Consider the following 21,909-nt stretch of genomic DNA (forward strand, 5'->3'; position numbering starts at 1 on the left):
CACAGCCTGGGCTGTTACCTTTTGAGGTATCTGGCGTCCTCCCCTTGCATGGCGGCGGCTGAGAGGTCAGCGGGCTACTTCCGGGGATGCGGGTCAAGCACCTTCACCTAAGGTGACTACACTCCGGAGGCCAGAGAGGCTGGGCAGCGGCTGGGCAGTGGTTCCCACCGTAAGGGAGAAGCTCCTCCTACAGCTAACGTCCCCAACGGCCGCCCCGAGCGCCCCAGCGGCTCCTGCCAGGCCGTTCAGAGGCGCATGCGCACGCCCTACAGAACCCGGATGCGCAGGCGTACTTGGTGGTCTTGGGTCCTGCGACTAATCTGGCGCACCCCGGAGAAGCGTTTGAAGGTTTTGGTTTTGGTCTGAAAATGCGTTCAAATCAAAGAGCGGCTCTCTGGATACTGCCCCCTTGAGGATGGGAATAGGTAGGGCAGTAATAGTCTGCAGAATTGGAATTTCAAGTCCTTAGCGGAAAATAGGGAAAGAAGTCAGTAAATTTTTAACTAACAAATGCTGTCGAGCAGTCTAGCCTAGGGCTGATGACCTGTAAGGTGAGGTTTCTGTAGTGCAGCACGATGAAAAAGGTTTTGGGCTGGGTAGCTCTACCTTGTGGAGATAATCTGACCTTGCTGTAAGATGCACATGGGATCAACTTTGAACACAGATCTGTCATTTCCAGAAGTTCGGTTTGGTATCAGTTTGCAAAATGAATATTTGAGAAAACAGAAAATAGGAAGTCCAGCTCAGAAAGAATTGTCATATTACAAATATAAAATGATTAGATTAGCAGGCAGAAGGCAGAATGGGGCAGAAAAACTGGTTTGTGGGAATACCTTGAAATGCAGATACATTTCTGCTATCCCTCCCTGCAAGAAAGCAGCTCTGAAAATTCTAATTCCTTCACTATTCTCTACTCAGGTACTTTTAGAATTCTTTCTTCTGAGGTGGGCAGTTGTTGGCCGTGCAGGGCAGAGGGAAGAATCCCTGCTCACGTTTCTTGTTTTTGTGGTACTGGGATTTGAACCTGGGGTCTTCGCACTGAGCTACATCTCCATCCCACCCCTTTTTGAGACGAGGTCTCACCAAATTGCCCAGGCTGTGCCGTAACTTGTAGCCTTCTGCCTCCGCCTCCAAGAGCATCGGGATTATAACAAGCTCTAGGTGAAGGGCTCATCCTTGGCTGTAACATTTACATAGGCTCAGCTATCATATTCATGCAATGTCCTTTTAATGGATAAATATGTTGAGTTGGCATTGTACCAAGTGCCAAACCAGACTTTAAGGATACAAAGAAAACACCTTTCTCTTCACCTCTAAAATGTTACTTATGTACTGCGATCTAATTCTATGGTTTCAGACCTGGAGACACATATGTAGGTGCTCTGCCACCTTTCTTCTAATGTATTGATGGGTTACTGATTGTCGCAAGCTGCGACGTCAGGATCCTGCCAGCAGGTCCTAAACCTGAAAGGACGAGGACAGAGAGACGGGAGGAACTTATTTTCTCATGTTACTTGCTACTACTTTATTACCGAACCTCTCCTTTTATACTCTCCAGCTGCGCGGCTGTTAGAGAGCTCCGCCCACACATTCCAGAAGGAAACCGTTAAACCGTTACATTTGCACCAGTAAACCGTTCAACAGATCAGACCACCAGTAAACCGTTCAACAGATCAGACCACCAGTTGAACTAGCCCGTTACTATGGGCGACGGCACGTCCACACTGCTCAGGTGAATCACAGGTCAATATGGCTGTGCTCTCCATAATTCCCTCATTTCTCTTATGTCAGTGAGCCTCTGCAGAGGGTGCCAGACATATGTCAAAGAGCTCCTGTCTTAGGTGGCAGGGATATCCTTTCTCCTTACCCGTCATCAGCGAAGAGGGCTTATGTCCCTCTTGCCTGTCTTAGGTTGGTAGAAAGGAGGCCCCGACCTTACCCATCTCTGGATGCTCCACGGAGAGGGAATTATGTACGGCGGGCTTGTGCCAAATAGATGGCCACCCGAGATGCATCATCCTCTACTGAAGCTTGTACAGCCATAGCAAGTTGTTCATGACGAAACACAAAAGATTGATACATTCTTGTCATCTTGTGATATATATAACAACCACGAATACAAAGAACCATCAAAATTACAATGATAGTACTGAAATGTTGGTTTGAGGAAAACATGAATCTGTCTAACAAAGTCCTACAGACAAGCTTAAGTCCATGGAATATTCGAGTGACCAGTCTAAAAACTTTTGAGATGTCTCATTAAATCACCAGTCCCATTAAATCCTTGTTCTGGACAATAAAGTTTCTGCTTGTGCACCAAGACACATCCTGGAGTTTTCTTTGCTGCTTCAGTGTTGGGGTCCCAGTCCAGTCTCCTCAGTGGAAACCCAGATTCAAGCTGTTCAGGGATAGTGGTGGGTCTATAAATGTACCTGTAACCATAAGTAGGTGGAGCAGAAGAGAGGAGAATACCTAGACCAAAAGGTTATCATAAACAATATGCTGGAAAACCTGCATGGTCAAACAACATGAATACATTTTGCATACCAGATATGAATTCTTATGTCCTGAAATGTAGCTTTGTATCAACAGGATCTTCCCTTTTTTTTCAGAAAATATTATATTTTGAAGATAGCCATCACAAACATGTTACAATAACATATTTTTAACAACATATTTAACAAAGCATATCTTTTTTATAAGGCTATGAAAATTATTTTGGTGGCTCCCATTAGTGAACAAAGATCAGAATAAATTTTCTGAGCAGCTGCTTCTTTATTTACCAACAGGAGCGTATCCAAACTTAAATGTTATATTTAATTATCCTTTAAGTTTTTTATTTGATCCTATAAAGCCAGGTTGTAGAAATCAACAATCCACTTGCATATGACATCATTCTGATCAAGAACATACAAAAATCTTTAAACACTTAAGACAGACAAACATATAACACTTAAGACAGACAAACATATAAGACAATTTTAACGAGTGCACTCAGATGGTTTTGGCCAATTGAATTATAAAATCTTTTTGTTATGACTAGTCAAAATTTTTGCAGATCAAAATTAACAGAGATCTCTTGTAGAATTAGGGTTAAAGGAATGAAAGCTCTTCTTGACTGTAAATGTAAACCTTTTCATATGATTTCCACACACCTTCTCTATATACTTAGGTCTTCTGGTCTTGTATATCTTTCTTTACCTGTTTTTAACAAGATGCAAAAGCATAACTCTTACTTATAGCTTTCCTAATATTTTTCTGTCTCATTTACTATTAACCTTCTATTTGTGGATGTAAAAAATAATCATTTACTATGATAGGCAAAGTATGAAAAAGCACATAAGATGGAAAAGCAGGAAGAATTAGCTCTTAGGAGGAGCCTTCACAATCTTTATCTTTAAGGGATTAACAGAGTCTGTAATGACGTCCCACGAAGTAACACCGGAGGATTGTCTTTGGTCCTTTTCACAGCTTGCGTTAATCTGTTTGATAAAATGATCCGGGATCCACCGTGGTTGATCAGTGTCATGTGGAAAGGCACAAGCAAAACCTCTCCCCCAGTGAAGTAGGGGGTTAGGCCCTCTCCATTGTCCTGTAAGGACATCTTTCCAAAGCACTTGTGCTTTTCGAGATTGATATGATCCCCAGTGGCGGGTTGCTCGAGTGTTACCCGCATCATCCAAAAGAAGGAAATTTATAACAAATAAGGCATGATATAATCTATGCATGGGTGAATAGCTGCCAGAGAGGGGATTCCCCCCTAACTTTTCTAAGGTAATTTTTAAGCTACGGTGGGAACGTTCAACCAAAGCTTGTCCCTGAGGATTATAGGGAATTCCAGTGGAATGTGAAATCTGCAATGTGGAGAGGAAAGTGTGGAAGCCAGCGCTAGAATATGCTGGTCCATTATCCGTCTTAATGGCATGAGGCTTGCCCATATAGGCAAAGGCATGAAGCAAATGTGCAATAACATCTTTGAGGGCTTCTCCTGTTCTGGGAGTGGCACAAATCATTCCCGAAAAGGTATCCACTGTTACATGGAGAAACTTGGAACGGCCAAAAATGGGGCAGTGCGTTACGTCCATTTGCCATAGGGCATTGGCTCAAAGGCCATGAGAATTGACCCCAAGGAAGGGACAGGTAAATGTACTACACAATTTAAGCATTCTTTAACTATGGTTCAGGCTTGTTCTCTGGTGATTTGAAACATTTTCCTTATTGTTTGGGCATTAACATGATGTAGGCTATGAAATTGGGCCGCTGCTTTTAGGGGCGGATTGATAAGGTTCACAGGGAACACACTTGTGAGTGCATCTGCCCTTGCATTTCCTTCAGCAAGGGGTCCAGGAAGCCCCAAATGTGCCCGTAGATGATGAATAGAAAAGGGGGTGGAGCGCCAACGAATGCAATTTTATAGGCCTTCAAACAATGTTAAAAGATCTTCTTTTGCTAAAATTTTTCCTGCCGTCTCTAACTTAGGCACAGCTTAGGATACATAGATGCTATCTGTATAGATATTTATGGGTTGAGAATAGCGGGTTAATGCTAAAAGGACTGCAGTGCCCGTAGATGATGAATAGAAAAGGGGGTGGAGCGCCAACGAATGCAATTTTATAGGCCTTCAAACAATGTTAAAAGATCTTCTTTTGCTAAAATTTTTCCTGCCGTCTCTAACTTAGGCACAGCTTAGGATACATAGATGCTATCTGTATAGATATTTATGGGTTGAGAATAGCGGGTTAATGCTAAAAGGACTGCACAATTCAACCATTTGTGCAGAAGCATAAGGTACCTTAACTGCCCATGCCTCATGAGGTGAAACTATTGCAGCTGTTCCTTTACGGGAGCCATCTGTGAAGACTGTAAGGGCTCCTTTAATTATCTTAAGAGAAGTCCATAGGGGGAAAACGAACCTATGCCTAGTTGCAAACTGTATGAGTTTGTCTGATGGAGGATGATTATCAATGTCACCTGAAAAATCTAGGAAGCTAAGGAACCAGGAGGTGCTAGTCTGGTCCAAGTACGATCTTTGGTTTTTATCATAGGGAATTACAATCCTGTCGGGCTCTTTACCAAAGATGGTGACAGCGGCCTTCCTTCATTTCCAAAAAATTAAAAATAAATGTGAATAATTTAAAAACTCTCCACGATCTTCAGACTCTTTTGGGAGATATTAATTGGTTGCATCCTTATTTAAAGATTTCTACTCATCAGTTGTCTCCTTTATTCCAACTGTTAGAGGGGGATGTGAGCCCTCTTTCCCCCAGGACTCTAACTGAGGAAGCCCGTTTTGCTCTAAAAATAGTGGAACAAGCCATAGAGGAACAATTCATATCTTATTATGAACCAGGACTCCCGCTTCTCCTAATTATTTGTGAATCCCCTGATTGGCCTACGGGAGTATTAATGCAAAAAAGACCTCTTTATTGGATTCATCTACCTCATGCTCACTTAAAAGTCATCAAACAGCTAGAGAGTATAAAAGGAGAGGTTCGGTAATAAAGCAAGCAGCAAGTAACATGAGAAGATAAGTGCCTCCCGTCTCTCTGTCCTCGTCCTTTCAGGTTTAGGACCTGCTGGCAGTATCCTGACGTCGCGGCTTGCGACAACTGATTATCCTTTATACCATGTTAATATTCTGTATGGAATATTATATATAGAGATAGAGTCTGTAACCCTCCAAAAGACCTGACTTTTATGGGCCCACCCATTCACACTTGCTGTATCATTTCTATCAATATTGTAGTCCTTCTTTCAGTCTACCAGGGAAGAAATTTGGGGCCAACTTAGATGACCTCAATATCGTGCCTTCTTATTAAACTGTTACAAAATTCAATTTTAATCTCCCTCAAGACATTCCTACAAGCCAACTTTTTTTCTCTATCCTGCCTTCTGCTACTGAAACAACTTTATATCTGGAATTCTGGAATTCTTTTCACCCTAGACTTCCTATTTTCCATGTGTTCTCAAGTATTGATTCTGCAAACTGATACAAAATACTATCATTCTTGATACCTTTAAAAGTAATATAACAGGCGCAATTACTTTAAAACCTCCCTAATACCTAAAATTAGAAGATAAAAAATACATTAGAATGCATAGCTATGTAAAAAGAAATTATTGCAAGTGTAACCTTCTTGAGCTCAAATAATTTGTTTCTGTATCATGAGTTTCTGTATCCAGAATTGGCACTGAATAAATATTTGATGTTGAAAAAATTTGAGCCCAAGCTTCAAAAAAACAACCGCAGTAACACAAACCTGCAGGAAATGTCCAAAGGGCAGAAAGGAAGAGAGCAAGCAGAATTACCTGATAAACTGAAAGGGGGCTGAACACAGAAGCCAAACTGTCAGTCTGGGGCAGGAAATGTACAAGATAAAATCAGAATATTTTATTCCTTAAAGTAAGGAAATACTCAAAGACCAATGAGATTGCGGTGTGGGGGGGAATGGCACTACTCAATTAGAGACTATTTGAATATCAAAAGGAATAACCCTTGCTTGATTTAACACATTACGTCAAAATTGGAGTCCATAATCATACTTAACAAAAGACATGTAATGGAAAAAGACAACTTTCACTGAAAGCAAACCAGTATATCAAATTCCTAATTCCTAATGAAACTCTGAAAATTATCAGTTAAGGGAAATAATTAGGTATTTTATTAAATCCTTTTGGAAAGAAACTATAATGCATCTCCTTTTGCCAAGGGAAAAGTCTTCTTCACAGAAAATACCTACTAGTAAGAGAAAAAAAAATGATAGTTACTACTTTGCAAACACCAACAAATAATGAACTCAACCAAACCTGACTGATTTATTCTAAAATACTTTAAAATATGGCAAAGTTTTACTCCACAGATTACTTGATAACATTAAAGGGAAGTAAATGTTATTTTGTTGTGTGGAGATCTAGCTGTCAGCATTTTGAATAAACAAGCAATTTCAGCATCATTAGCAGTGATTCTAATAGCATATGTAGCAAGAAGCATAGGAGAAATAGCACCTATGAAATCTTCTTGCCAAAAATTAACCTGGATTGAACCATGCTGCTAGAGCTAGCACCCAGTACCAAATAAGGAGATGATCCTAAAGAACAGGAAGCATACTCAGCTGGATCTTAATATGTATCATAGTAGTAACCATAAAGTATGATATTGGTAGAGGAATAGAATACCAATGGAACAGAACAGGAAAAGACTCATGTATATTTGCTAACCTGAAATGTGACAAAAGCGAATTTTCAAAGCATTGTTTAAAATTGCATTTTCAAAAATGCTTATGGGACATTTGGTTATGTATGCATAAGAATTAAATTACATATATTTAATAGACATCATGCCATCTAAGAAAAATTGTACACTAAATACATTTAAATGTGCAAAAACAGAATTTTGCAGTACTTAGGAGCAAAAAAAAATTATCTTTGTGACTTTTAGTTACTCATTCTAAAAATGAGATGTAGAAATCACACAAAATAAAATATGGATAAATGCCCCAATTTAGAATTAATAGCTGTTTACTGAAACACAATGAAGTGAAAAAAATGAGTCAAAAATTATATAAACTATTTTCATCACATAAAATCTACAAAAGGCTAATATTAACACTGCTTTCTGATCTTGTATGATTCAAAAAGAAAATGCTTGAACTAGGCACAGTGGCAATACCTATAATTCCACTACTTGGGAGGAGGATGAGTCAGGACAGTCAGTTTGAGGCCAGCCTGAACTACATAACAAGGCCTTGTCTGCAAAACACCAAAGGGGCTGGGATGGGGGGAGGGCTGGGATTTAGTTCTGTGGTGCTGTGCCTGCCTCACAGGTGCAAGGTCCTGAGCTCCATTCTGGTACATTAAAAAAAAAAAAAGAAAAGAAAAAAGGAAAGACAATATAATGGGAAAATGGGCAGAAAAGAAAGACAGAAAATGGGAATAGCAAGAAAAAACAAAATATGATAAGATTTTTAATTCCAGCAGTAACCAGGTGGGAAGAAATAATTGACAATACTAGGTGCTGGTGAGAATGTGCAGCTTTGAAGATTACTGAATAAACATTTCTAGTGACGTGTACACCGAGACAACTACTTGAAGATAAAATGTCTGCGTTCTTTTATAAACTTAGTCATGTCCCCTACATTTCAGCAATTTTACACCTTAGGAAACTCTAGCATGTGTGCATGTGACTGTTAATCATGGTATTTCAACTGGACTGGATTAAGAAAGGCCAAGTAGATTGGGAAAGCATGGATCTGGGGGTGTCTGTGGGGTGTTTCCAGAGGTGACTGGGATGTAGGCCAGCAAAGTGAGGTAGGAAGACCCACCTGGATTGTGGGCCTGTAGCCTAGATGGAATAAAAGGGTAAAGAAGAAGTTGGCTCACGTTTTTGTTTGTTTACTTGTTTTTGTGTACTGGGGAGAATGAACTCAGGGCTTTCACACTGAGCTACATCTCCAGCCCTTTTCTAATTTGTCTTTTCAGACATGGTCTCACCATACCACTAAGTTACCCATCCTGCCTCAGTCTTCTGTAGCACTGGGCTTACAGAACTGGACCATTGTGCCTGGCTTTGGCTCATGTTTGAAATGCTCTCTTCTGCTTGAGCAGGTTTGTCTTTTGCTTCTGTTATTGTCTATGGACATCAGACTCTAGTTCCTTCATCCTTTCTACTCAGACTCACATCAGAGTCTCTCCAGGGTGCTTCCAGGCCTCAGTCTTGGACTTAGGCTGCATCCATGATCCCTCCTGGTGTGGGGCTTACAGCTCCTTGGGCTGAGCAGCTGCTGGATCACCTGGCTCTGCAGCACACAGATGGCCACGGTGGGCCCTCCCACCTCTGATCCTGTAAGCCTGTCTCATAAATCCCCTTGCAGAATGATGTATATGTACCATTTATATCATATGTGTGCATGTAATTCTGTTCTAGAGAGAGCTGTAATTAATACAGTGCACAGTGAGATTTGTTCAGTAATTACCAGAGCAGTACCGTGCACTGTAGGAAAAGAAAAACTAAAAAACAATTCCTAAATATTTTTACAGGTTAATGGATAAATATATTTGAAATGCTTACATAATACCATATTATGCACAAAGTTAATGAGCTAGAACTACACATAACCTTTATACTAAGTGAAAAAAGCAAACTGTAAAGATTACAGTATGATTTTTAAAATTCAGTATAATTTACTTACAATAAAATCATTACTTTTGGTGTATAGTTCTTTGAAATTTGAAAACTCATAAATCATGTCATTACCCAAACAATCAAAATAGGGAGCAGACTATCCTTTAACATTATTTTGTGTTCCTATAACCCCAGTTCCAGCCCCTGGAAAATAATGACATTTTTTGTTCCTATCATTTTGGCTTTTCCACAATGTCATCTAAATATAACAACATGTGATTTAGCCTTTTGAGTCAGATTTCTTTCACATTCCATATGGCATGTAAGGGAAATCTATGTTGTTTTTCAGGAATTTATTTTTTTCTAATGTTTGGTAATGCCCATTGCATAGATGTACCACAGTTAACTCATTTGCCAGTTGAAAGGCAATTAGATTGTTTTTAGCAACTGTAAGTAAAACTGCTGTTAACATTTACAGACAGATTTTTGTGTGCATGAGTTTTCTTTATCCCTGGAATACACTAAGAGTAGGGTAGTTCAGTTGTGTGGTGAATATATAATGATCCTATACAAAACTGCCAAGTAGATTACTACCACTTTCACCAGTTTGGATTTCTACTGTGTGTGTGTGTGTGTGTGTGTGTGTGTGTACATCTTGATCTTTATCAGTGTTTGGTATCAGTGCTTTAAAATCTGTCAGCTTAGTTATTCCAATGCATGTCTGGGGTATCTCACTTGATTTTTATTGCTGTCCCATGATGATTAGTGGTACATGTTCATTTTTAATGTGTTGATTGACAATCTGTACATCATTTTTTTGCTGAAGTATCTATTCAAGTTTTTTGTTCATTGTTTACATTTTTGTCAGACTGATCAAACTGAGCAGAGAGATAGCAACAGATGCACAAGTAGGTAGAAATAGAGACAAAACGTTGACATCTGAAATGAAAGAGTACATTGCTCAGATTCTATAGGTGTAAAAATGATAATGTAAAGATGTTGTAAATAACTTTATACCAAAGATTCTAACAATGAAAGATAGATATTACTAAACAGAGACAAAGAAATAGAACATTTTAAAGCTTTGTTTCTGGTACAGAAATTGAGTACTTAATTATATTCTTCCCCATGAAGAACACTCCAAGACACAGCTTCATTAAAGGATTCACTATATAAGAAAAAATGTCAACTTAAATGCTCTTTCTGAAAATAGGGAATGAAAGGATACTTACTAATTTTAAAATGTCAGGATTATCCTGACATCATAATCATTTAAAGATATAATAAACTAGTTGGCTTAGTGGAACACGCCTGTAATCCTAGCACTGTGAGAAGCAGAGGCAGGAAAATTACAAGTTTAGACTCAGGCAACTTAGTGACTTAGTGACATTCTCTCTCAAAAATAAAGGGAGGAGTTTGAGATTAGTGCTGGGTAAATCTCTGTTACCCACCCCCCATATTAGAAACTAAAAGGTAAGACAAATGTTCTTAGTAAATATGTATGTAAAGATATTTAAAAGAATATTTGCAAGTTAAACCAGAAATATATTAAAAGATTACTACATCAAGGCTAGATGGGGTTTCATCCCAGGAATGCAAAGTTAGCTTAGCATACAAAAATCTTTTGACTTAATTTGCCATATTAACATTGTAAAAATAAAAACCATATAATCATTTCAATAGAGACAAAAATATGAAAGAACTCATTATTTTAAAGGTATCAGTGAACAAAAAATAGGAGGCTATTTCTTCATTCTTTAAGAGTATCTATGTGGGTTTATTTCCAGGCTCTCTATTCCATTCCACTGATGTGTCTGTTTGCCTTTTTTTTGAGACAGGGTATGTTGCCTTTGTATCCCTCAACTGTACTAAATTTATTAGGCCCAAGAGATGTGTGTGTGTGTGTGTGTGTGTGTGTGTGTGTGTTCTACAGCTTTCTACATATAAGATTGTATTATCTACAAATAGAGAAAATCTTTTTGATTTGGATGCTTAGTTTGTCTTTTTCTTGCCTAAATGCTCTGGCTATGCTTCCACTACTATCCAAATAGAAGTCATAGGATGGACACAATTTTATGCTCCTCTTCTTAGAGAAAAAAGTTTCTCAGTGTGATGTTTGAGGCAGCTTCTTATATATGAGCTCTGTTAAATTACTTTCCTCCTATACCTAGTTTGTTGAGGCTTTATCATGAAAAGATGTTCTGTTTTGCCAAAAGCTCTTTCTGCATTTTTTCTGACCAGTATTGAGATCAATATGGGTTTTTATCTTTCAGTCATATGTTGGGCCATCTTCACATCCCAGGGATAAAAGTCCATATGGTCGGGATGTGATGTATGACCTTTCAGTATGCTGTTGAATTCAGTTTGGTAGTCTTTTGTAGAGGATTTTCCTGACTATGTTCATGAGGAATATTGGCCTACAAATTTCTTTTTGGATAGTGTCTTTGCTGGCTTTAGTATCAGTGTAATTCTGGCCTCATTGACTAAGTCTTGAGTCTTTCCTCTTTCATTTCTTTTCATTTTTGGAAGAGATGGAGGAGGATTGGTTTTCATTATTTTTTTAAAAAAAATTGGATTGAAATTACTTGTGAGACCATATGATTTTTCTTGATGGGGAGTTTTTTATTCTGTTACATTTTAGTCTCATTGCTACCTGTGTTTGTTCAGATTTTCATGATTCCATCTCAGTGGATTTTGTGTTTCTAGGAATTTATTAATTCTAGATGATCCAATTTGTTGACATATACTTCATAGTAATCTCATGATCCTTTTAATTTCAGTGGCAAAAGTTGTAAGGTCTTCTCTTGCATTTTATTTGGAGTACTTTCTTCTTGGTATAAAGATTTATTTGTCAGTTGTGTTTACCTTTTGAAAAACTCCCTTTAATTTCCTATTATTTTCTATTCTTTGCTTTGTTTTTTTCTCCTCTACTATTTGTCTTTCTTTGCATTTACTAATTTAGGACTTATTTTATCCTTCTTTTTCTAGTTCCTCAAAGTGTAATCGTTGGTGTTGCAATCTTCTTACTGTAAGCGTGTATCACTACGAGCATTCCCCTAACTGCTCAATGCATGTGTAAGTTTTGGTATGTTTGTTTTCTGCTCTCATTTATCTAGAGTACTTTCTCATTTCCCTTTTGATTTCTTCTTTGACCCAGTAGTAAGTCAAGAATATATTGTTAAATTTCCATATATTTATGAATTTTTTAGTTTTCCTTTTTCAGTTCATTTCTACTTTTATTCCATCATGCTCAGAAAAGATACATTGTAGAGTTTTGATTTTCTTAAGTTTGTCAAAACTTCTTTTTATGTGATTGTCCTGGAGTATGTTCCAAGTGCACTTGAGAAGAATATATTCTGCTATTATAGTATGGAATGTTCTATGTATCAATTAGATCTGTTTAATTTATAGTGTTGTTTAAGCCAGCTGTTTCCTAAGTGATGTTCTATCCAGTTTTGAAAGATAGGTGTTGAAGTCTTTACTATTATCATATTGCTGTCTATTCCTTTCTTCACTTTTGTCATTGTTTCCTGTGTATATTCTGATGTTGGGTACATGTGTTTATAATTGTTATATTTTTCTGGTGAACCGATACTTTATAACTGTATAAGGTCTTTCATTGTTTCTATTGACAGGCTTTGACATAAAGTACATTTTCTGTGATATAAATATATCTCTCTTTGCTTTCTTTTGGTTATAATTTATATGGGATACATTTTTTCATCCCTTCACTTTAAGCCTGTGTGTATTCTTTAAGCCTAAAGTCAATCTCTAAAATACAGCATATGATAGGATCTTGTTTTTTGATCTATTCATCCATGTAAGGTCAAATGAAGTTTCACAGAGTGCCAAGAATACATAATGGGAAAACAATAGTTTCTTTAAACTATGTTAGAAAAACTGTATAGATACACACAAAAATGAAATTAGACTCATATGTAATAAATACAAAGTATATTAAGTACTTAAACATAAGACCTAAAACTATAACATTTCTAGAAGAAAACAGAGGAGAATCCTCATGACATTAGCCTTGGCAATGATTTCATGAATAGGAATAAAGAAGAACCATTAGACAAGTAGAATTACTGCAAAGTGAAAAGCTTTTGCTTAGCAAAAGAAAACAATGGGGTGGAAAAATAGTTCATGGAATTGTAGAAGCCATTTGCAAACCATATTATCTGAAGAATTAATATCCAAACTAGATAAGGAAGTCAAACAGTTCAATAATTTAAAAATGGGCAGAGGATTTAAATAGATATTTCCTGCAAAAAATATAAATGCCCAACAAATATACAAAAAAAGATGCTTAGCATCACTAACCACGAGGGAATGCAAATCAAAACTAAAGTGCAATACCACCTCAGATTGATTAGAATGGCTATTTAAAAAATAGGAAGAGAGAACAAGTTTTGGCGAGGCTATAAAAAAAAAGGAAACTCTTCAGCGTGGATGGAAATGTACAATGGTGTAGCCCTTATACAAAACAGTGTAGGAATTCTTCAAGAATTAAAATGTAGACTCTATGATCCACTTCTTAGTATTTATGCAACAAAACGGATTAGGATTTCCAAAAGATATTTGGACTGCTATATCTGGTACATGGTTATTTACAATAGCCAAGAGGTTGAAATAATCTAAATGTCTGTCAACAGACAAGTGGAAAAGAAAATGTGGTGGTGGTGGTGGTGGTGGTGGTGGTGTATGTGTGTGTGCATATCCACAGCAGAGCGTTATTTAGTCTTTAAAAAGAAGGAAGTCCTGCATACATGTCAACAGGAGTGAACCTTGAGGAAATTAAACTATATGAGGTGTTTAAAGACAAATACTGCATAATGAAAACAGCACTGAGATTCTGCCTCACCCCACAAAGAATGGCTGCTGTCAAGAAATCACACAATAACAAATGTTGGTGGGGTTGTGAGGAGAAAAGAATCCTTCTCCATTGTTGGTGGGAGTGCAGACTGGTGCAACCACTATGGAAGTCAATATGGAGATGCCTCAAAGAACTAGGATTAGAGGGTCCATTTGACCCAGCCATCCCTCTGTTGGGTATCTTTCCAAAAGAATTAAAAGAATCATACCACAGTGATAGCAGCACAGTTTGTAATAGCCAAAACTTGGAAACAGCCCATCTGCCCATCAGTTGGAAACTGGATAAAGAAGATGTAGTTTTTCTATAAAATGGAATACCTCAGCCATATAACTAAAATAGTACTCAAGATCCTAATGGGGCAATTAGCAATGTGAAATAGGAAGAAAAGGACCAAAGGTGTAGGGACAGTGAGAAGGATAGGGAAAAGGGAATAAGGGAAAAGGGAAAAAAATATGAGAAAATGTAAAAATGGAATTAAAGTGTTTGAAGGTGGGGAGGGGAAGAGGGGCGTGAAGGGAGGGTGGGGACAAGGGGAAAAATGAGAACCAAAACCTGGCGTGTAAAGGTACAAGATCCCAGTAATGAATATAACTGTACCATCTACCTAGAATTTCAATTAAAGAAATTCCATTAAAAAAAAAGAGAAACGCTGCATGATTGCTCTTATAGGGGCTGTCTACATCTAAACTTGTTAGCCCTGTAGAAGCAAAGAGTAGAATAGGAGAATGGAAAGAGCTGCCATTCAGTGAATATATAGTTTTATTTATATAACATGATTAAATTCTTTACATTTGTTGTGCAACATTGTACATATAAGCAACACCCCTGCCTTGTACACTTAAATTTTTAAGAGAATAAAGAAGTTAAATATTCTTTTGTGAACCCAGTGCCCTTACACTGCACTACCTCTCCATCCCTTATTTTATCTTATCTTGTGATAAAGTCTTGCTAAACCATCCAGACTAGGCCTGAACTTGCAATCCTCCAGCCTCATTCTCCTAGAATACTGGATTGCAGACATGTGCCACCATTCCTGATTTGTGTTAAATATTCTTATCAAAAGAAAAAATATGTGTAAAAAACCTACAAGTAACATCACATTTAATGAGAATACTCAAATACTTTTTTCTCTGATATTGGGAACAAAGCAAAAAATGAAAAATGAAATGAAGTAAAACAAAAATCTGCTCTCATTACTCTGTCTCAATATTTTCCTGGAGGCCCTAGGAAGTTTGATTATGAAAAGAAAAAGATCCAAATTGGAAAGAAAGAAGTAAAATTATTGATTCACAGATGACATGATCCAGCATATGAGGAATTTTGAGTCTATTAAAAATCTAGTAGAGCTAGGCGTGGTGGTGCACGCCTGTAATCCCAGCACTCGGGAGGCTGAGGCAGGAGGATCGCCATGAGTTTGAGACCAGCCTGGGCTACATAGTGAGTGCCAGGTCAGTCTCAACTACATAGTGAGACCCTGTCTCAAAAAAAAATCTAGTAGAACTTATATCTAGTAACTTCATAGGATACAAGGTTATGATACAAAGATTGACATATAACTAATGACTAATTGAAAAATTCACCTGAAAGCAGTAAGTATATAGAGATAAATGTACCAAAAATTTTCAAAGACCTGTACACTAAATACTGTGAAACAATACCAAGAGAAATTGAAATGGGTGGAAGAAATGCAAAAGTGGCATGTTTATAGATTAAATAACTCATTATTGTTAAAATATCATTTTCTCCCAATTTATCTATAGATACTATGCAATTCCAGTCAAATACCAACAAGATTTTTTGTTTAAATTGACAAGCTCATTTTATAAGTTCTATAAAAGTATAAAGCACTTTTAACATTTTACACAATTTTGAAGAACAAATTTGAAGACATCATGATTAAAGATCTATTTTAATTTTTAAAAACAAGTAATTCAATAGAAGAAAACTACAGGCCAATCTTTTTAATGAACATAGATGCAAAAGTCCTCAACAAGATACTGACAATCGGAGACCAATAAATCATCTAAAAGATCTGACAAAAATAGGATTCATCCCAGGGATGCAAGGATGATTTAACATCTGCAGATGAATAAAGCAATGACAAAAATCATATGGTCATCGCAATAAATGCAGAAAAAACCTTTGACAAAGTCCAACATCCTTTCGTGATAAAAACTCTGAAGAAAATAGGTTTACAAGGACATTATCTGAATTGGAGAAAAGCCTTTTATGATTAAACTACTATAAACTTCATATTAAATAGGAAAAAAGCTGAATGCTTTCCTACTAAAATCTGGAACAAGATAAAAATATACACTATCACAACTTCTGTTTAATATAGTACTCAGAACATTAGCCAGAGTAATCAGGGAAGAAAAAGAAATACAAATGATGCATATAGGAAAGGAAGAAGTCCAACTAATGCTCACAGATGACATGATCCTTTAAGTGAAATACCCTCAAAAATCTACCACAGTACACCTAGAATGCTAATAATTAAATATAGTGAAGTAGCAGGGCAAAATATCACACTAAAGTTGATAGTGATCCTATATACGATACTGAACTCATTGAGAAATAAATTAGGAAAACCATACCACTCACAATATCTTCAAGAAAAATTAACTACTTAGGAATTAACCTAAGGAAGTGAAGACCTATATAATTAAAACTATAGTACTCTCAAAAAGGAGCTCAAAGAGAACATCAGAAAATGGAAAGATACTCCCCATTCCTGGATAGGCAGAACCAATATTTCCATATAGCCACTCTACCAAAACTGATATACACATTGAATGCAATCCAATCAAAACACCAACAGTATATATCACAGAATTATAAAAAAAAAATTCCAAAATTCCTATGGAATCAGAACGGGCCCAGAATAGCAACAGCAATCCTGGGTAATAAGAACAAAACAGGAGGCACCAAAAATCCTGAATTTCAAGTTATATTATAAACCTGCAGTGATTACAACAACAACAACAACAACAACACCAGCATGCAAAATCAATTGTGGGCAATAAGAGCAAAGGAGGAGGGATCAGAATCTCAGAATTTAAATTATACTACAAAGCTAGCACAGAAACAGAACAGAGGATACCAAAACAACCGGAGACACATGCACCTACCTAATCTTTGACAAAGGTCAAATGTATACACTGTAAGAAAGATAGCTTCTTTACCAAATAGTGCTGGGAAAACTGGCTATCCACATGTCGAAGAATGAATCTGGACCTATATCTCTCACCATGTGCTAAAGTAAAATAAAAATGGATCAAACTCCTAAATGTTAAAACAGAAACAATCTGCTGGAAGATAAAATAGATAAAATGGTTGAAGTCATAGGCACAAGTAAGGACTTTCTAAATAGAAACCCCATTTGAACAAGAAATAACATTAAGAATCAAAGAATGAGATTATATCAACGTAAAAGCACCTGCCAGGTGTGGGGGTGCACTCTTGTAATTCCAGCACATGAGAGGTGGAGGAGGAAGATTGTCAGAGTCTGAGGCCAGCCTAGACTACACAGTGGGTTCAAGGCCAACCTGTACTGCATAGTGAGACCCTGCCTGAAAAAGAAAGAAAGAGAAAAAGGAAGGAAGGAAGGAAGGAAAGGAAAAAGCTTTTTACAAGCAAAGAAACAACCAAACAACGAAGAGTGAAGAGTGGGAAAATATTTTTTTCCAGTTACTCATTAGACAAATGACTAATATCTAAGATACATAAAGAACTCCAAAAAAAGATAAAGGGATCTCAGAAGCTATCATCATTCTTTCATAATCTTATGTGTATTAGTTTCCTTTTCATCGCATTCCCATCCCCAAAGATTATAAACCATGTGAGTGAGCAAGCCAGTCTTTCTCAGCACTTGGAACACTTTGTACAGTGGAGTGGTTAAGAACATGAGTGCTGAGGTCCAAACTGGATTAGAGTTCCAGGTTCACCACTGATTTACTCTTTGACCATAGGAAAGTGAGTGCAGACTGTGTACATATGCTTTAGTTTCCTTATGTGAAATAAGGGCAATAATGATCCATATGTCCTAAAGTTACTGTAATGTTATACAAGATAGCACCATAAATTACGCCAGGTGATTATCACATAAATGACAAGAGTTGGTATCAACTGAAGCAGGTTTTTGAAAATCTAGTTATTTGATTACCTATTATTTATTAATTACTACCTATTTATTAACTATTTGGCTCTGGAAAAGTTACTAAATCTCTGTGTTTATTTATTAAAAATTTTTTGATAACTACCCATCCTGTGAAAAATGATGGTGAGGAGAAAATGAAAATATTTTGCAAAATTTTTATAGACTTTAATGTTACATGAAAACCCCAGAAGTTATTATTATTTCAACTTAATCCTTATATTTGTGAACTCCATTTTGAATACTATACTGGACCTCATGACAGGTTTAAAAGCATTGACAAAAATGATTGCTGCTTTATAGTTTAATACAAGGATGAAAAAGTATATGATAATGTATAAAATCAAGCATGATAGAATTTTGTGTGTGTGTGTGTGTGTGTGTGTGTGTGGTACTGAGGATTGAAATCAGTATCTTTGCAGTGAGCTACATCCCCAGCATTTAATTTTTTGTTTTTTTTGAGACAGAGTCTCCCTAAGTTGGCCAGGTTGGGCTGGATTTGGGATTCTCCTTCCTCAGCTTTTCAGAGTCTGTGTGGGATTACAGACAAATACACCCACAAACAGCCGACAGAGCTCATTTAAATACAAATAATCTAAGAGATCCAGCAAGCTTCTAAGGATGGGTTCTGGAAGGCTTTGAAGCTGTAGGAGCCAGGCTGGATTGAACTGAGAAGGCTTGTGTCCTTTCATGCAAACTTTTTCCTATTATCAGCTTTTTCTCTGCCCTTATACTGAATATGCTGTAGTTTAACTACATTATTTTGTTTGTCATTTTAATTAAGGGTGATTGAAAGGGAACAAAATAATGGATCTTCATTTATTTTTCAAATCATAGATCTTGGCACAGAGTAATTAATCAATAACAACTGCTGCTATGTAAAATATAGATACTTCAAGGGGCTCATGAACTAGTTGTCAGATACGTCAAAAAATTGCCAAACATATTGATTCTTGTCATAGTTACAGCCTGGCACGAGTACAATGTTGGCCCAAAAGAGAGAGTAATTGTCATCCTAGTAGGTGGAAGCTCAGAGTAGGGCTCCCAAACGATGAGTAAAAATTTGTTTGAGAGTGCACATAATAGGGATGTTCTAAGGAAAGTCAGCGGCACACACAAGACACAAAACATGAAATATTGTGCTGTTTTTAAGTAATTGTGAATAGTTGCAGGCAGAGAATTAGATCTGAGGGAAAAAGCCACGAAAAGTAAGTTTGCCAAAGCCATCAAGATAATGACCACAGAGAATGTGATAGCTGGACATTTCCTGCAGGCATGAAAAAGCTTCAATACAGGAAAGTCCTGTGTTGAGATTTACTACTTCTTGGAATATAAATTGTTCTATAGTTTATCTATAAGGCAAAAAAAAAAAACCAAACAAACCAGAGGTAAAAGAATTATATTTTAAAAGTACTCCAATTATGCTGCTTTTAAATTTCAATCCTTGTTTTCTTCAATAATGTATAGAAAATTCCTTCTTACCTTCTGATTGCCTTTGGGACATCATGAAATGGCCACTGTGGTCCAAAGAATCCATACCCACTGGCTCTTAATGCTGCCATGTCCCCACTTTTCAAATTAATTTGAGCTCACGCCACACATCTTAATGCAAAGGAGATTTCAATTAAAACACTCCTTCAAAATCCAACCTCTTCTGGAGGTAGTGACCTGTTGGCAACTAATGTGACATAAGAAAGCAGCTATGACATCACTGGTTTTCTTCCAGAGTCAGGACAGGGAGAAAGGGGCCCCACCAGGATACTGAATAATCAGCCTCTATGCTTTTCTCCTTCTCCAGATTCCTGTACAGTCTGAATAATACTTTGAGAAAACAGTTGTGTCATTTGCCAACCTAAAGACACAGTCAAATTAATATATTACCTCAGGCCAGGGATTTAGCTCAGTGGTTCTATCACCTGCCTCGCAAGCACAAGGTCCCGAGTTTGATCTCTGGTACCAACAAAACAAATATATTATCTGATGTAAACAGTAGATATGTGTGTTCATTCACACACAACCCTCTGTCTGTGATTCATATATGCAGACAAATATATCCATGTTTCATCAGACACACCAAACAAGACAGCAGAGCTATTGTGTGTCCATTTGGAGAAATGTACACAGCAGGGTGAGAGAGGGAGAGGATCTGAATATATTCAGCTAGGTCAGCTACATTTATTAATTTAGTCAAAGTTTATGCACAGACCAGTACTTTAGACTTGGGTCTGCAAAAATGAAGACATAGATACTGACCTGAAGAGCTAGATCTAAATCCAGTAGAGATACAAAGTGAACAAATAAATGAAATCCAAAGCAATACATTCTGTGGTAGAGCTATAATGTGTCCCTGTAGAAGCTAAGCCGCAGACCAGAGAGTCATGAGTTAGGCCCTTGGTGCCGCATTCTGTACAAGGCACTGTCCTAGTAACTGAGATGATTAAAAAAAACTCATATAAAGGCCTTTGTATAGAGGAATCAAAAGCTGATGAATAGACCATTACTGAACAAGTTCTCAATGTCCCTATATTTGCCACACACCCACATCCGAGGTCCTGTTATTTTAAACTATTCTTACCCGCTGCTTTTGTCTTCGAAGATGAGACAATAAATTCTTTTCAATTTATTACTTCGATTCCATAATCTCTTACAGTGAAGGCAATTTCATTTGAGTTAGGGAAATTCAGCAAATCTCGTCTCTCCCTTGATACACATTAGCGTAGTGTGTACTATGTGATCCAGGCACAATTCAGAGCTGACGTAGTAGCCGCAGTGGTAATCAAAGACCATCTGCCAAGAAGGCATGAGTTCAAGCTCTGACTTTATCAGTGCCCAGATGTTCCCTGAAGCCCCAGTAGCGCTACTAGAAAATGTTCAGAGTTGAAAAGTACAGGACAATACTGCCTTCGTGTCTCTGTGGCAACACCGAAATCCTAAGGATTGCTCGTCCACCTCTCTAAGAAAAAGTTCTGCCACCAGAGGCCCGCTTGTGACACATCCTCAATGTCATTGAGAACAGAACCTTCCCTGCCGGTTCATTCCAGTTGAGTTCCTAGCGACGGCCGGTAGTAGGCAATCATTACTTTGACTTGGATTAAAGAAAAAAATAAGGCTTTGTTCTCAGGGTTAAAATACATTATATTCTATTGAATGCCGCAAATCTTGGCCTAAGTATGGACTCAAAATTGATCTTGTAATTTTAAAATCTGACTTTTCAGCCAGGCAGGTGGTGCTTGCCTCTGATCTTAGCACTAGGGAGGCTAAAGTAGGAAGATTGCAAGTTCAAGGCCAGCCCTGCCTGGGGTCAGCCTGGGCTAAGAATAGCCTGAACTATGAAGCAAGACTGTGTCTAAAAGAAAAGCCAAAAAGAAACAATTAAATTTACCTTTAGAACTCATTTTTACTTCCTTCCTTCCCTACTCTTTCCTGTTCATTTCTTCTTTCTCCTCCGCTCACTCCCTCTCTCACCCTCTGTCCCTTCTTTCCTTGTTTCCCGCCATGTGTAGATACCACATGTATTATAGAAATGACTGCATATTATAAACAAAATCATCCCCAGTTTTGGAACATTTGCCCATCTTCACTGTCATTTTCTCTTAAATTCTTTTCAACTCTTCATTTCTTTAGCTAACTTTACTTTCTGTTTCACAATATATTATACTTACATTGATGCTCTTCATTGTGCTAGTATAATTTTAAATTTTCTTTAAAAATTAAAAAAATAATTATCTATTTAGAGACAAGGTCTTGCTATATAGT

At 37.3% G+C, this 21,909-nt stretch overlaps 1 protein-coding gene across 5 annotated transcripts in view; it reads right to left on the reverse strand.

Annotated features, from left to right (window-relative positions):
• Kifap3 (kinesin associated protein 3) overlaps positions 1-20,949 on the reverse strand; it is a 164,549-nt gene extending 143,600 nt beyond the window's left edge. Inside the window, exons 1-2 of one of the 5 annotated variants that reach the window (XM_010615688.3) lie at positions 20,729-20,949; positions 19,636-19,755 (exon numbers count right to left, since the gene is read on the reverse strand). In XM_010615688.3, the coding sequence (XP_010613990.1) occupies positions 19,636-19,715 (80 nt within the window). In that variant the 5' untranslated portion in view covers positions 19,716-19,755; positions 20,729-20,949. Of the gene's footprint in view, positions 1-18; positions 1,051-1,359; positions 1,456-19,635; positions 19,804-20,728 lie in introns of those variants that run through there. The other 4 variants (XM_010615687.3, XM_010615692.3, XM_010615689.3 and 1 more) reach the window with 4 other exon arrangements.
• Between the last annotated feature and the right edge of the window lie 960 nt (positions 20,950-21,909).

Source organism: Fukomys damarensis, unplaced genomic scaffold (genome assembly GCF_012274545.1).
Source record: "Fukomys damarensis isolate Sample0158 unplaced genomic scaffold, DMR_v1.0_HiC HiC_scaffold_19, whole genome shotgun sequence".
NCBI classification, from domain to species: Eukaryota; Metazoa; Chordata; class Mammalia; order Rodentia; family Bathyergidae; genus Fukomys; species Fukomys damarensis.